This window comes from Varanus komodoensis, unplaced genomic scaffold (assembly GCF_004798865.1).
Source record: "Varanus komodoensis strain SLA01 unplaced genomic scaffold, ASM479886v1 scaffold134, whole genome shotgun sequence".
Classification (NCBI taxonomy): domain Eukaryota; kingdom Metazoa; phylum Chordata; class Lepidosauria; order Squamata; family Varanidae; genus Varanus; species Varanus komodoensis.
In genome coordinates, this window is record NW_025335387.1 from 105,986 (window position 1) to 121,509 (window position 15,524).

A 15,524-nucleotide genomic window follows, 5' to 3' on the forward strand; every position below is an offset into this window, starting at 1 on the left:
AATCTCCTGGGCAAGAGAAGAGCCTACAGCCTGCTAACAGATTGATCAGAGACATGTGCCTCTGGGGAAGAAGAAAAACCTCCATGCATATATTTCTAATGTGCTGTTCCAGAAAATAGCTGGCAAAGCAATATGCAAATATCTCAGTGTTCCAAATACGTTCCAAGAAAAACGCCACATAGCTCTGTGAAAACAATATAATCTGGTACCTGTGGAGACATTTATTTACAAAGATGAGGCAAAGGAGAGATGCTTGTTTGATGCCTTTGGAGTTGTGGGGCCATGGAGAGACCAGGCCCAGCTGGAGGAATAGCAAACATGCAGCCAAGGCACATTCCTAGATCTCCCATCTATGGGCAATCATTAACTTTCCACCTACCATGCCGAGTCTCTCAGAACGTCCCTTCCATCGAAGGAGAGGATGTGAGCCCCAGTTCTAAATGATGCCTCAGAGCCTGAGAAGAGGTTCTCCCAATTATTAAAGAGCACTTCATCCTGGAAAGGAATGGGAAAGGGCAGGAGAGTTGCAGAAGCATTTCTCCAAGAACATCTTTGCTTATCATTACTTTCCTCTGATGTGAGAAAATCCGTCCTTCTCATTACAAGGCCCACAAACTGGTAAGGCCCATGCCTTGTGTGTCAAGATCCCAGGTCCAGTCCTTGTGGTCTCTACTGAAAGGCTCTCCAGTAAAGATCAATCCTTAAGTATTCTAACTCCATATAAAGTAGCTCCTTGAATCCTTTTGGAAATAATCGGTAAAGTATCAGATTATCTGCAGTGCTTTTGTTATTGTTTCTACAACCAGTCTCCAACTTTTTGTGTAATCTTTTAAAAATGATATACACAGAGCTAGGGCTTTGAGTGAGGTGACTTCCTGAGCAGAAAAGGCACCTATACAGTAAGTATAAATAGTTGGGAATATATGCACTGTTTTATTGTAATCCACTTTGGGTGTCTCACAGAAAATCGGGGTATAAACAGAAAACTAACTGTTGCACTCTACACTTCTCAGAACTGCATTTTATTTGCCATGTTAATTGTACAGTTGAATCAGTTTTGCTAAAGATCTCTTAGCTTTAACATGAACTATCTTTAAAACGCTCACACATTTTGGATTCAGAATGCAGGAAATCCAACATTGCTATCGCCCCAATGACCATCTAACCTTTGCAGGCTGTTCCCCTGCTGAACAACTTCTGGGAAGTTCTTCCTAATATTTGGTATGAATCAATTTTCTTGTAATTTGAGTTTGTTGGTTTACTTCCTGTTTGGAGCTTTCCTGTTGGACTCCCGGCCACCCACTTGCCAAGGAGGAGGAAGAAAAATCTCCCATCATCTATATTACAGTCCTTCAGATATCTCAAGATGGCTATCATATTGCTTATTAATATGGCCTATTCTCTCTTCTTTGGGTTAAACATACTCAGCTCTTGTAACCTTTCCTCATAAGACTTAATTTCCAGACTCATTACTATCTTTATCACCTTCCTCTGAGTATGTTCCAGTCTACCTTTAAACCACAGTGCCAGACCTAACAAAGTATTCCAGTTGAGATGTGGACAAGACAGGTTATAGCAGAAGCAAGCATTTTTGTGATCTGGACAGTATACATCTGAGGATGCAATTCAGACTTGAACTGGCTGTTTAGTTGTTGATGACTCTACAATCACCCCAGGAGCCTTCTAATGTGCCTTGTTATCATGCTATATACCAGGGTTGCCAGACTTCCTCAACAGAAGAGCCACTTATGGTAAATGTCAGATGCTTGAGAGTTGCAAGTGGGTGGCAGCAGGTAGCAATCGGCGAACCACAAAATAAAAGAGCCGCATACAGCTCGTGTCAGTTTGCCCACTGCCGCTATATAGCAAGCGTTTTGTATTTGTGAAATGGATGCTTTCTACTTAAATGCAAAACTACCATCTTGAAGATAATTTTAGTCTTTGGCTATTCCACTCTGTGGGCAAGATCACACAATAAAGCAACCAACCTAGTGAGTTAGCTACACAATGTGGGCTGTTTATGCAACAACCCATGGTGTGCCTAACATACGATCAGGCTCACCATGGGTTGTTTTCTCTCTGTTTTCCAGGTGGTATCCCAGGGTCTCTCACAGAACAACCCATCTTTTCTCCCCCTTCCTGCTCTGATCATGACCCCTTTTCAGCCATATCTCTTTTTCTTTTAGAGTTTAAAAACAGCACAACTGGGGCCATTTTCCCCCATTCTGGCCCTCAGAACGCACAGATGTCATCACATTTTTGTTTTGAGTATGGTTTTTTCAGTCAGCTTTTATAGTTGCACCATTTCACTGTCTCAACTTTCAGTGCTAGCCAATGCTCCTGTCCGTTTCAGCTGTCAAATACTAACAGATTAACCAAGGACTACAGACAGGCTACTCTCCAACTGGCTGAAAATTGTCAGTTGCTACAGGAAAGCACCAGCATGGCACCTCTTGGAAAGCACCAAAGCACAAAGGGAAGTGGCAACAGAGCAGGTGCACTGAAAGGGGATGGGCTTAAGATTTTCCCCTTGGCCAATAAACCCTCTTAATTTCTACTGCTGAACGACCCTTTTCAGTGCCTTCCGTCTTTGCAACACTTCTCTGTGTTCCATACGTACCCAGAAAAGGGAGATCCTAAAGCCACTGCTGCTGCCACCCCTCCTTTCTGTGGCTCTTTTTTTAGTTTATTATTATTATTATTATTATTATTATTATTATTATTATTATTATTATATCATTTCTATGCCGCCCCTTGCTGAAGCCTCGGGGCGGCTTACAACACAATAAAATTCAATACAATATAAAAATAACAATATAAAATTAAAATTAATAATATAAAATAAATAAAAAATATAAACGATATAAAAGAAGTTATAAAAGTTTAAAAGAAAAGAAAAGAAAAGAAAAGTTTCATGACAACTGTACAGTCAGACCCTCTGGGAAGGCAGCTGAGTGGGGCATTGTGAGCAGGGCCACATGGAGGGGAGTTCCCCATTTGATCTGTCCTGTTCTGCCACCTCTACAGGCTTAAAAGTTTGTGCATTCTGCTTGTACAGGGAAATACAGCTCGATTTCAAGACTGAGGAATACATGAAGAGCAAATGCACAGAGATTTCAAGGGTGCGGTATAGATGGCGAGGAACTATAGCACAGGTGTCTCTTTAGTTTACTTCTCAGCCCTGAAATCTGCATACGTTTCCTTTTACTATGCAAGAGAGTTGCATGGATAAGGGGAAGATGTCACAGCGCGCCCACCCTCACCACAGAAACAGGCGCACAATCGGGGGGTGAAGAAAGAACAAGTGACCCAGTTGTGGTCGCTTCAAGGGGGCACCTCACTTGCCACTTCCCTCCAGGCTGACGAGGAGCTGTTGCTGAGCACTCTGAGTGCAGCCCATCAACCAGCCAGCTACCCCTCTGACAGTAGCACTGTCCAGCTCGCATCCCACCGGCCTGCCAACAAGAGCATCATGGCAGCCTTGTTGAAAGCTTTGCTAAAATGAAGATACACCGTGAGCACAGCTTTCCCCTGATCTAGTGAGTAAGCAAGAGACGGAGAGAGAGAATGGAAGGAAGGAGGATGGGGGAGGGGGAGAGAGAGAGAGAGAGACTTGCCATGACTGCTTCTTGAGAAACCCCTGCTGGCTCTGTGGGATCCAAATATGTCCCTCGAAATGTTCACACAAGAATTACTTAATGATTTGTACCAGAGCCTTTCCAGATACAGACATTGAGCTTACTTGCCTGGACCCTCCTTTTCCACCTTTTGGGAGGCTGTCCCACTTCAGTGCCTTTGGAAAAGGCTATGAGACACGACTCTGTGGAAGACGGTGAAGGCAGGGATGCTGCCTTGCACTTACCCCCCGCTCCAGCAACTTCTGCTGTCACATACCAGCCTCAAGAAGTGAAATTCTGGAAGCACAACCAAAGCCCTCCATTCACACCGGGTACCTGCCAAGAGGTGCTACTGAAGCTCTTATAAGCCTTCCCTGTCGTAAGGGTCTATTTGCCCGGCCCCGGACTGCAGACGTACCCTGAGATTGACGATCGGCACGGTGCTCCTGTCCGCTCTGCGCACGATGCTGTAGAGGTCCTGCAGCCGGGAGGAGAGGAAAGCTCGGAAGGTGCCTGTCAGGCCAACCTCCCGGGCTTGCTGGAAGCACTGGAAGTCCGCTCCTCGGATGCCACGCATGCTGCCGCTCAGGGGAGCGTTCAGAGCTATCAGGTGCAGCTGTCAAAGGACGAAGGAGGCCATGTGAGGGAGCAGGCCCTGCCGTCGCTATTCCACGGAGCCATCAAGTGCTGTTTTCACAAGGGAGGCGACAGAGGCACGGAGATGCAATGTGGAGGCAGTGCGGTCACCACCCTCCGGCAAGCAGGGGGCAGCCGGGCTCTGGTCCCACCACGCCTCAGCCGGGTCCCGCTGTGCAGCAACCAGCCCTGCCAAGCGAGCGGAAGCCGGCCCTGTTGCTCGGCTCAGGGCCGGCTAGTGGAACGTTGCAGGAAAGGCCGGCCTCTCCTGCAGTGACATCCGCAAGGCAGCCGGAATGGTGCTGCAGTCAAACTGTTTGGCCAGGGCCAGCGCCAGGGCAGCCTCAATTCAAATCCTCCCTAAGCCATGAGACAGACCCACTGGGTGACCTTGGCCCATCGCTATCTGTCAGCCTAACGGGGCTCTTGCAAAGATCGAACACGGGTAGGGAGAGGCCATGTACATCATCTTGACTTCCTCGCAGGAGCAGTGGGATTAAACGCAAATACCTGCCTGCACCCGTTCCACCTAGATGGCGAGGTCTATCGTTGTCTAGGGTCTGCTCTGGATACTCAGACTGGCCACTGGGTCATCCCAGAGAAGGCTGGACTGCAGGCTCAGCTGGTGGACACACTGCTGTGCCCCAGCAAACAAGCCAGCAGCCACAAACAAGTCTCCACCCTGCCACTGGGACCAGCTTGGTCTGAGCTTATGCAAAGATACTCTTCGTGCCGCTGCAGGGATGAAAAACAGCAGGTGTCCTGAGATGAGGCTCCTCCTTTGCACAGTCCAGCCACAGACCATTTCCATAGCAAACTTTCTTTGTTGGTCCCAAGTATAAATCACTTAGAATGGATCTCTGAGCATGCACAGAGTTGTTTGCTGAACCCAATCCAGTGTTTACCTCCAAGAACTCTCCTTACGAACATGCTCAGGCTCCAGCCTATCAGGAGGGCCTCTCCGAAGGCAAGCACGCCTCCTCTCCATGCACTGCACACTCAGTTGGGCCTTCCACCTCTGCTGATGCCTCACTGGGGGTGGGGCTGGTTTGTGTCTCAGAATTCCTCATCCTCAGAGACCCCTCCCACTGGCTGTACATCCTGGTCATTCCCAAGAACTGCTTGGTTCAGCAAAGCTCCCGGCCGTGAGATAATCTCCTCCTCCTCCTCCTCCATCTCAGAATCTTGCCCATCCTCCCCAATCTCGCTGAAATATGTTTCACATTCTAATTCTGAATCATCTGGAATGCAGGCAGCAGTCCGTGGGGGCACCCCATCCCTCTTACTCCCAACAGCAGGCACCTTCCATGTTTCCTCTGTTTCCCCAGCTTGTAACAATGGAAGTTATTCCTGAGGTTTCCTTCTATTGTGACTTCATTGTATGTGAGGCTGTGTGTATGTGCTTTAATTTGTTTCTAATTCATTCTCTTAGCTTCCTTGTTACCTGCTTCAGTTGAAAGCCATGGCACTCTTTTCAAAAATATACTAAATATCTCAGAGCCAAGGCAAAAGCAGCTAAAGATTAATTTGCATGGATGAGGCTGGGGAAAAGAGACAAGAAGAGCAAGCCATAGCTGGCTTGCGTAGTTCCCTGTGCCTGCCTGAGGAGCAGATCCAGGGACACGCGCACATGCACTCCCCCACATGGCAAAGCCTCACCCCCACAATGTGCTTTTGCGGTTCTGATCCAAATGCACCATGTGCTACCCCACGCAGTAGCTAAAGTGGGCCCCACTGGTTCTTCCTGTCATCTGCCAGTCTCTGGGGGGTGGCGGGGGTGTATCGTCTACCATAATCACCAGTTTCTATTGTGGAATTGGAGCCAAGTGCTCATCCAATACCACCCTAAATCTCCTTCTGTGCTGCCCATTGAGACAGCCGCCAAGGCAACACTTTGAGCAGCAGGAATGCTGCCGCCGCCACCCGAACAATGTGTAGAGAACTCACAGCAGGCTGGAAATCGTGGTGCGTGTGAGCAGAGGGAGCCGCCTCGGGCTGGCGGCCGTTAAGCAGCAGGCTGTTCAGGGACTCCTGGTGGCGCTGTGCTCCCTGGCGGGGCTGCTCGGGGAGGCGGTGCTGGCTGGCGATGCTGTCGTCCCCTCTCCAGGGCCTGGCAGTGGAGTAAGTGCTGTATTCTCGGTGCGAATGCACAGGCAAATGCGGCTGGACGAAGCGTGGGGATCCCGAGGCCGCCGTGCCGCCATGCGAGTAGTGGACGCTGGAAAACCTTTCATGCACCTCGTTGTCCTGGAAGGGAATGCGGAATCATCCCCAGGCCACCTGAGCACTTCCATATGTTGTCTGCTGCCCAAGAGCCGAAAAAATCCACATTTTCTGCTGCCTGTCATGCAGTCTGGCTCCATTGCCAGTGCTGCTACATGCGCATCCCAGTCTTGAACGATCAGCACATGTTCCATCAGTAAAACCCCTCACCGGTGGTCCTCAGTCCTTACTGGCCCACTGTGAGCTGATCATTTTATGTATTTATTATTCATTTATTGCATTTATATACCACCCCAACAGCCCAGGGGGCTCTCTGGGTGCTTTACAATCATTCAAGTTGCCCTCCCTCTGATCCACTGCTTTGATCCATCCATGAGGCCACATGTGGGCACGCCTCTCATAAGTACTGAAATTCAACATTTAAAAAATGATAGAGGAATAATGAAAATTCCTGCAACACAACAACCCGAGCAGGTTTATAATGCCCCATAATATACCTCACCTGGGGAACCATGCCAGATAATGGGATCTCACTTACCAGCCCAGGGCCAGAGAGGCTCACTTTTTCCTCGAGCTGAAATTAAACCAGTAACGTAATTTAGCATTTGTACAGTGTTCTTTGCTATTTTGGTAGCATCTCTAAGAAGTTGGCGTGATTATCCCCACCTCACAGATGGTCGAAAGACTTGCCTAAAACTGCAGCGGAGGAACAATTGGAACTAGAGGACTCCCAGCCCACAGTGCAAAATGCTGCTGCAACCGCTGTGTTGCACCACACCGAGACACAGTTTTTGTTACTTCCAGGATGTATTTTGGCATTTTGAAATCCTAATTAACTTAGGGAATTCTAGAAGGGGGAGAAAATTTGCCAGGATGCTCTTTCGTCTGACAAAATAGGTCAAAACTGCTTAGATGCTACAGTCCCCATTTATCAGAATTATGGCTACTGAACACCACAGTTCTTGTCACACTTCTGCAATAAAGTCTCACTTTTAGAGCACGTGGTCTATCCCTTTATTTCACAGCTAATTCAGCAAAGAATGAGACAATAACAGCTGCCAATAGCTTCTTAATTATTTTGAGCTGAGTTGGGATGGGAAGGGAAAGAAGGTTCTGCAAAGAATGTCTCAGATCAACTCTTCATGAAATGAGAGCTTCCAGTAAAGACTTAAAGCAGAATGTCATACTTGGGTAAACCAGACAAGGTGCCACCCTAAAATCAACAGCTACTCATGGGCTTACTGAAAGACCCTCCAGTGCGCTATTATGGGCAACCCAAGTTTGAGGAATGACGTGTAACCTTAGTTACATGCATATCTAAACCATTAATGGGTGAATTGCCTGGTATCCTAGAACAATACCCAGCCACTCCCTGGGCAAATGAAAACAGTGGCATCTCTGAGTAAGAACACAACAGACGAAAGGGATAATACTAGATATACTACATTTTTACTATTGGGAACAATCTTTTAAGGGAGGAGTGAATTTTCTATCACCTACGGTCTTCAGATAGAGATCTTTATGAAGGATGCAATCCTCTCCTGGTTTACACAGAAGATGCATTCCCCAGCCAGCATGGCTCACTGGAGGCCTTTTTAGTGTCTCAGCCTGCCTTGGATTGTGCCCTCAGAAGTTACGCTGTGGCTGGTGTCTGTCAATTATAAGCTTTGCTGGCTTTTTTACAAATAAGGAGGTCTATAGATGTTGGTAAGAAATAAACAGAGGCCCTCTGACACACAAAAAGTACTGATGCAGCTGCAGCTTGGAACTTGAAAGAATTTGAACGATGTACGTCTCAAGCTCAGAACTTCTGGGCTAACTATAAGTTGATCCTAAGAGTTTGGGCTTGGCTCGTAATGAGCTCACCCCCGTTTCTGCTCTCACTTATCTAGCAGTGACAACCATTAAGAAAGAGTTGCAGCCGGTTCTTCAGTGACAGGGCACAGCACTACCAGTGACCCGGGGCTTCTGGAGACTGGGGGCTTTCTCAGTCTCACTGAGTAACAGTGGGCTTCGCAAAGAGGTTATAAGGAGGGAGGCTGGATGCTGAGAATTGGCTAGACTGTGAAATTAAGGAAATGAACCCAATATAAATCAAGTCCCATCTAGCTCATGTTAAGCAAACCCATTCTAAATCAACAGGGAGGGCACTTCCAGCACTCTGCATGCATTTAGTAACCATCTAATTCTGTATTAACCTGACCATCTGTCTTTGACCTGCAAAAAGAGCCCATTTTCCAAGTTAACTGCCCACATGAACCCTTGCGCCCAACGCTGCTGCAGGGCACTCACGAGAATCTTCTTGAAACCACTGCGGACGCGGATGTAGAGCTCTTCTCTCTCAGGGATGAAAACAAGCTGCCCTTCGGGCACTTCATGAGCTCTGCCTATCATGCTCTGGTAGGTTGGCAAGATCCGCAGCTGTCGGGAAAAAGCAGAAAAGGGCACCTTGGTCTCTATTCAATTGCTAGGCTTTGACTGAGTGTTAAAACTGTGTGTATCGCAACCTGCAGGCTTTGCCGATAAGCAGTGACGCTCCAACGTAGGCACAGAGAGCCCCTCAAACAGCTGGCTTGGCTTTCAATCCCTGTCTGGGCACAGCCCCATTCTTTGGCCACTCCTGCAACTGAATGGTGCCTGGCTTGCTTCGCATGCTCCGTATCCTGCTGCCACATTGACAGCTCTTGCTTTAATCATATGGCATCTTTCATCACATATAAATTCCTTCACTAAAACTGGTCACTATCAGATATGCTGGACAAATGACAGAGGCCAGAGCCATACTTGCTGGTCACCACCCTTAAGCTGTTCTTATGTACTGCCCAATGATCATCTGGAGGAATTTCCAGGAATTCAGCATAGCAATGACTACTTATGCTTCAGAGCCATGCTGGAGTATTTTGCCAATGGCTGGAGATGCCGCTTCCACCAACATCTTGTCCACCACAACCTCTAACCAATAAGCTAATTCTACAGTTGAGAGAGCCTGTGAGGGATCAGGGCCGCTTAGAGAAATTTAGTGTCTTCCCAACTTCCACCCAAGCCCACAACCGCTGGCATTCACACGGGTTGCCTTATGTGTGTGGCAACCGGTCTATTGTCTTACCCCGGAAGAGGGAGATCTATCACTAACGCCTGGTGGCCCTGGTGGCCCCGGTGGCCCTGGTGGCCCAGGAATCCCAATGGCTGGAAAGGAAACAAAACTGGAGTTAAACCATGCGAGTCTGCACAGACTGCTGTGTTACTGACCCAACGCTAAAAGGAAGGGCAGCTGGAAACAGTTTTGAAGAGCAGCACTCACATTGCCTATGGGCTCCTGGAAAAGAAGGTGGTCCTGGAGGGCCAGGTGGACCAGGGGGGCCGGGGATCCCGGGGCGTCCCTCATATCCTGCCCCAGGAGGTCCTTGGGGTCCTGGAGGGCCAGGTGGACCCCTAATACTGTCTCCTTTAGAGCCCTGATAAAACAAGGAACACATTAACAGAACCACCAAACAGGAATCAACTACAGGGTGAATAGTGCAGCTCTTGGCCCAAACCTATCACCCCGACCCACCAGCACTCAGAATGAATATAATTAATTGCTTGGATAAAAGTCAAATGCATAGTCTAAATGCTCCCACCACCGCCCAGGTCCTGCTCTTTGACTCCTCCACTTCAAAATTCGGCAAGGGTTTCGGCAAGGTTTCGGCAAGGGGGTTTCGGCAAGGGGCGGCACAGAAATGTTATAATAATAATAATAATAAAAAATATACCTTCCCCTTTTCTAGGCTCCCCTGGAGGCGCCGCTCCTCAGCAACAGAGCACATGCTTTGCATTCAGAAGGTCCCACATTCTCCAGCATCTTCAAGGCTGGAAAAACACCTGCCTGAAACCCCAGAGTGCTGCTGCCAGTCCGTGCTGACAGCGCTGCGCTAGAGGCGTAAGGCGGCTTCCTATGTTCCCAGTGTTACTGTTGCTTCATGCTCCAGGCACCTTGTTCGGGCCTCATCCAGGAGCATCCTGATTTTAGGCATTCTCATCCCAGGCTCAGGGACAAAGCTACAAGCTTTTCCCCAAGGAAACCTCCTGGACTTGCAGTGGTGCCACCTTGCAAGCTGCCTCCTTCCTCGCTTGCTCTGCTCTTGCCCGCTGCCCACTGCTCTTTCTGCCTGGATCCTGCCGCTACCATGTGGGGCAAACCATGTGCCAAGCAGCCTCACTGAAGAAGCAAAAGCATCACTATTTATTTGCAGGTCAAGCCTCTTGAAGAGTTGCTCCTCCCCCCATTTGGTAAAAGCATCACAGCAATACATTTTAACGATCTGAGAGAAGACAACACTTGCCACCTAAGGCAGCCGTTCCTCTTCTGCCTGATGGCAGGGATCCGAAGGAACTTCCTGGCCAAAAGGCAAAGCAGGGTTGCTAATGCCAGAGTCCCCAGCGCGTCTGAGCAAAGGGGTGCGTACCTATCTGGCCCTGTATCCAGCAATGGACACATCGGACCACAATGACAGAAGAACTCTTCTCAGATTGGTTGCTTTTTTCCTTAAATATTGCCCCAGGGTAATTCCAATATTTCTGCAAAGCTTTGTCCATCTGCTGCAGCACAGCATGGCTTCATCCTAAAGGCCATGGGCCCTTCTTAACAGCCTACCCTCTTCACTTTTCCATCTCAGCCCAATGCCCTACCAAAGTTGCCACACACCAGGCTCAGCTTCCCCCTCCATGGAACACTTCAAAGAATGCAGAGGAACAAGCCACACTGCAGACAATGGCCATAAACCACCTTAGTATGCAGTTTGGGATATCCTACCGGAAGACCAGGGTACCCTGGGGGACCTGGAGGTCCAACGATGCCTGATCCAAATGATCCTCCACCTGACTCTCCTTTCTCGCCTTTTGTCCCTGTTTCACCTTTGTCCCCTTTTTCGCCCTGTGGAAGGCAATCAAGTGAGCAACAATGCAGCAGCTGCACAGACTGCACCCACCTACGTGACCTCCAAAATTAGGGTCGTTTTCTACCACAGCAGGTCCATGAGGAAACCGATGAAACTACCCAGCCTGATGATGCAGAGCTAGGGGAGGGGGAGGGGGAAGGAGACGGACTAAAGTGAGCCACAACTCAAGTACCTGGTACTGAACTGAAAGTTGCCCCTGATGCTCTGTAGAGATATCACTCTGTGCCGTAACTCTGCAGTGCAGGGTCTGTTGCTCAGCGCATGCAATCTGAGAGGCACCCTCGTTCAATTTAATATCAGTTAAGGCTCCTTTGGGGCTGGAGGGACCCCTTGACTGGCACGGACTCTGTTACTTCTACCTTGGATGCACAGAATGGACTGGCAGGCAGAGTTCTGTGTTGGGGAGCAGTATGGGCCAGTGAAGAGAGACTGCTTAAACCCATTCAGACCCATTCTAAACGGAGCAGCAGCACAACAAGAGATGGCAAATTGAGCAGGCAGCTCAAACAAGCAGTTAATCTGAGCCCCTTGACCCTCAAAGCCCAGTTCAGAGCTGCAGAGCAGCCATGGACTTGCATCCTCAGGTCTTGGCCCATGTGGAAATCACTGCCATCATATCAGGGAACCAAAACAGCTCTCGTCTCCTGCTGCCAGTACAAATCGCACCAGTTGCATTTTTAGTCATCCGACAACAATAGCAACAGGTGAACCCAGCCTCTCGCTGGGCCTCCAGCAATGTTCAGGGGCACTAAATCTGCACGCTGTTAAAACTGAGGAGTGCAAGGGGGAAATGCTACCACTTACGGTAGGTGGAACAGCAATATCTGAGAACCCAAAGGCTTTTTCCTGTGACTGTTACTCTGCTCCTCTAAAAGCTTATTTGGCAAAAGACAGTTGTCCTTCCTCTCCTAGGACCACTGCCACAGTTTCCCAGTGATCCCCAGTTTTCTGTTCCTGGCAGCCTTATAAGGCTAGATAGCTCACCCAAATGAAGAACACTTACCCTGAAGGTGGAGCCAAATCTGCTGAAGTCATAGGGGAACTGGCCTTGTGAGGAATGAAGCAACAGAGAAGAATTAGATAACAACAAAGAAGACACTCTGTCGAGGAGCTGACTCCTGGGCTGCTGGCCACCAAAGGCCAGCAGCCATGACCTCCTTAAGTGAAGCTGGTGGTAGTAGTGGGGAATATAGGCTGAAGAGTCCAACACAGATGAAGAAAGCAGAAGCACCTTTCAGGAATTTCTGTGTATCATTCTTGTTAGTCTAAGCAGCATATTGTGTTCTTGAACAATGCTATTATGGGCCTCGACTTGTCTGCATTTGAGGAGGGCTGTTCTTTGGCCTGCATGCAAGCTGGGCACTGCGCACCCTCACTATGACTGTATGGGTGCCTGTGTGTGTCGACATGGTTGTGATTTTTGCATCTGCAAAGCCTGCTGGGTTAATGAACCCTCAGCTTGAATTCAAAAAGCCAGCACATTTTCAAGTTTGCTTTTGAGAGGATAAAGGTGAGGTCAGCTAGACTAGTGATTCTCACTATTTGCAGAGGGAGCCACTTTGGGGGGAAAAAACCAGCGTGAGAGGAACGTTCACTTGCAGCTGAAATCAGCCCATGAGAAGCACATGCAGACTTTGACCCTTCACTGCCATTGGCTCCAGACAAAACAGCCGATGGTCAGGAGGGCTTGGAGCCGCAGTCCAAAGGATCAGGAGAGCATTAATGGAAGGGAATGGGAGCTTCTGCTCAGTGCCTGCACAGCAGGATGGGGGCAGCTGCTTGGGGCAGAGGCTGGGCTTCCAACACAGAGCAGCCACTCCGATTTACCCTGCTCACCCATGCACTGCTTGGGGTTATAGTGGGGGAAGGAGGATTAACCCAGTCAGTGCCTCTTTCTACCTTCGTGGGGGCTAAAACCCAACTCTTCCGGCTCCCTTTCCCAGCTGCAGCTCCACTGTCCTGCTGTTCTCTCCTCTTCCCTTTTTAAAACCTTGCAGAGGTCTTGGCCAGCTCTTTATGGGGCTCCCCTGTCTCCCTTCCCACCTCACTATAGTGGGAAATGCAGCACTCAGCCACCTGCTTTATTCTATTTTACTTTAATTTACATATGCTTTTCTTTTTGTATTTTGATTATGTTAAGCAAATAGCATAATGAAAAAAATGCTGAGGTGAAGGAAGAGCTTGAGTGACGCAGCCTCCCACCTAAATCGCAGCAGGCTGCAAGCCCGAGACAGGGATGTCAGCGAGACAGCGGTGCTTGGGGAGGAAGGTTGAGGTGGCTCAGGAAGGTGAGCGAGGCCACAGGGGCCTTCAGCGCCTGCACTGCAGGATCCTCCCGGCTCAGTGTGGGCCACAAGGCAGAAGCTGAGCCCATGTATTGCATGACAGGGAATCTCACCTGGGGGCCCTGGAGGACCCATCTCGCCTTTCTCTCCCTTCTCACCAGGAGTACCATGGTAGCCTGGAAGAGAGCAAGGGTGTGAGTCTTGCTAATCACCAGGTGCCTGCAAGAAGGCACAGTAAGCCAGCACTGAAATTTCAGACCTGACATATCGCCAGAATTTGAGAATCCCTGGGAGAAACTGTGGATTCAGACCACCATGCAAGTCCATTTATTCGTTCAAGTTTGATTTACAATAAAATTGTTGTAAAAGCCACTTCAATGGGAGCAGTACCATGGCTCTGTACAGAGACTGGCATCCACTGCACAGAATGATAGTCTGAAGCACCATGGAAGGGGGATGCTATCATTTCTCAACAGCAGACTTCTGGGTGCGTTCCAGATGTTTTGGGTTACTGTTCCCATCAGCTCCAGCCAGCAAAGCCAGAGGTCAAGTAGCCCAAAGCTTCCCCAGTTTGGGGAAGGCTTCTCTATTGGGTTTCAGCCAGCGACACAAGAGTAGGACATCGATACGTTCTCCTGTTTGTACCATTTTGAATGTATGCCTCCCTGCTCCTATCATTTGCAGAGAGGTACGAATCCAGAACATTATGGGAAAACCCAATTATTTCCCACACTATCCTGCTCTTGAACCAGCTTAATAGTTTTCTTACCAGGCAATCCTGGTGGTCCAGGAGGGCCCATGTCGCCAAATGCCTGAAATGCAAAGAAACAAGTTTTCCCTTGAAGTGTGTCACCTCATCGATTTATCAGTCACTGTGCATTCCATTTCTGGTCCTACACAAAGGCACATGTGTGCTTCCCCAGTAAGTAAAGTTCCTTCAGTTGATTACTCACATTATTGTCATAAACAGGCACTACGCTGCCCGGAGGACCTGGGGGGCCAGGAGGGCCTGGGAGGCCAGGAGGACCCTGGAGAGAGGAAGAGAAGTACAATCAGTGATAGCTGGTGTGGTGCGGCTGCTAAAGGTTTGCACTGGGACTCAGGAGATCTGGGTTCAACTCCCTGCTTAGCCATGAAACTCACTGGGTGACAATGTTCCAGTCATGGGTTCTCACCTAGTCTACCTCATAGGGTTGCTGTGAGGGAAAAAACGGAAATGAGGAGAATTATCATGGAAACTACTCTGGGTTTCCTGCAGAAGGGAGATGCAGATATAAGTGTAATTAGTAAATAAGAAACAGAGAAACCATCTGATACATTTTTTAGAGCTGGGTGTAGCATGGAGGCTGGACAAAATGCAGTAGAGAGAGAATCACAGTAAGCCAATACCCATTTGGCAAAAGCAATCCTGTCGCCTGCATCTCTGTGTGCGAGTCATTTTTTCACTTACCCTTAAGCCCAGATTTCCACCTGAGTCCGCTGGGTCACCTTTTTCTCCCTTCAGGCCATTCATACCAGGGCGACCCTGCAAATGGCAGCAAAACAGCAGAGTCACCTTAAAGGGCCCCTGCAACCACACAGGGCTAATGTGGAGCTCGTGCTCCAAGCAGCCAACATTTCTGTTGCTCACATAAGGCTGGGTGGAAGGGCAGAGAGAAGTGACGGCTCCAAATTTGTCTATCAGCGGCTCCTAAATGGCACTTCTGCGTCTTAAAGCCTCAAAAGTGGGAAGAACTACACTGTAGGTCTGTCTGCCGCGAATGCTGACTAGACTGGGCCTGCGGGTTGGGCAGCCAACATGGGGGTAGAATCAAAGGGTTCATACA

At 48.9% G+C, this 15,524-nt stretch overlaps 1 protein-coding gene across 4 annotated transcripts in view; it reads right to left on the reverse strand.

Annotated features, from left to right (window-relative positions):
• The window catches only part of COL18A1 (collagen type XVIII alpha 1 chain), a 199,717-nt gene that overhangs the window by 2,629 nt on the left and 181,564 nt on the right, over positions 1–15,524 (reverse strand). For all 4 annotated transcript variants that reach the window (XM_044422718.1, XM_044422717.1, XM_044422716.1 and 1 more), the window contains 13 exons: positions 15,149–15,223; positions 14,652–14,726; positions 14,468–14,510; positions 13,812–13,874; positions 12,417–12,460; positions 11,269–11,388; positions 9,778–9,931; positions 9,583–9,662; positions 8,769–8,897; positions 7,015–7,050; positions 6,201–6,500; positions 4,036–4,233; positions 380–495 (listed from right to left, as the gene is read on the reverse strand). In XM_044422718.1, the coding sequence (XP_044278653.1) occupies positions 380–495; positions 4,036–4,233; positions 6,201–6,500; positions 7,015–7,050; positions 8,769–8,897; positions 9,583–9,662; positions 9,778–9,931; positions 11,269–11,388; positions 12,417–12,460; positions 13,812–13,874; positions 14,468–14,510; positions 14,652–14,726; positions 15,149–15,223 (1,433 nt within the window). The remainder of the gene's footprint in view (positions 1–379; positions 496–4,035; positions 4,234–6,200; positions 6,501–7,014; positions 7,051–8,768; positions 8,898–9,582; positions 9,663–9,777; positions 9,932–11,268; positions 11,389–12,416; positions 12,461–13,811; positions 13,875–14,467; positions 14,511–14,651; positions 14,727–15,148; positions 15,224–15,524) is intronic.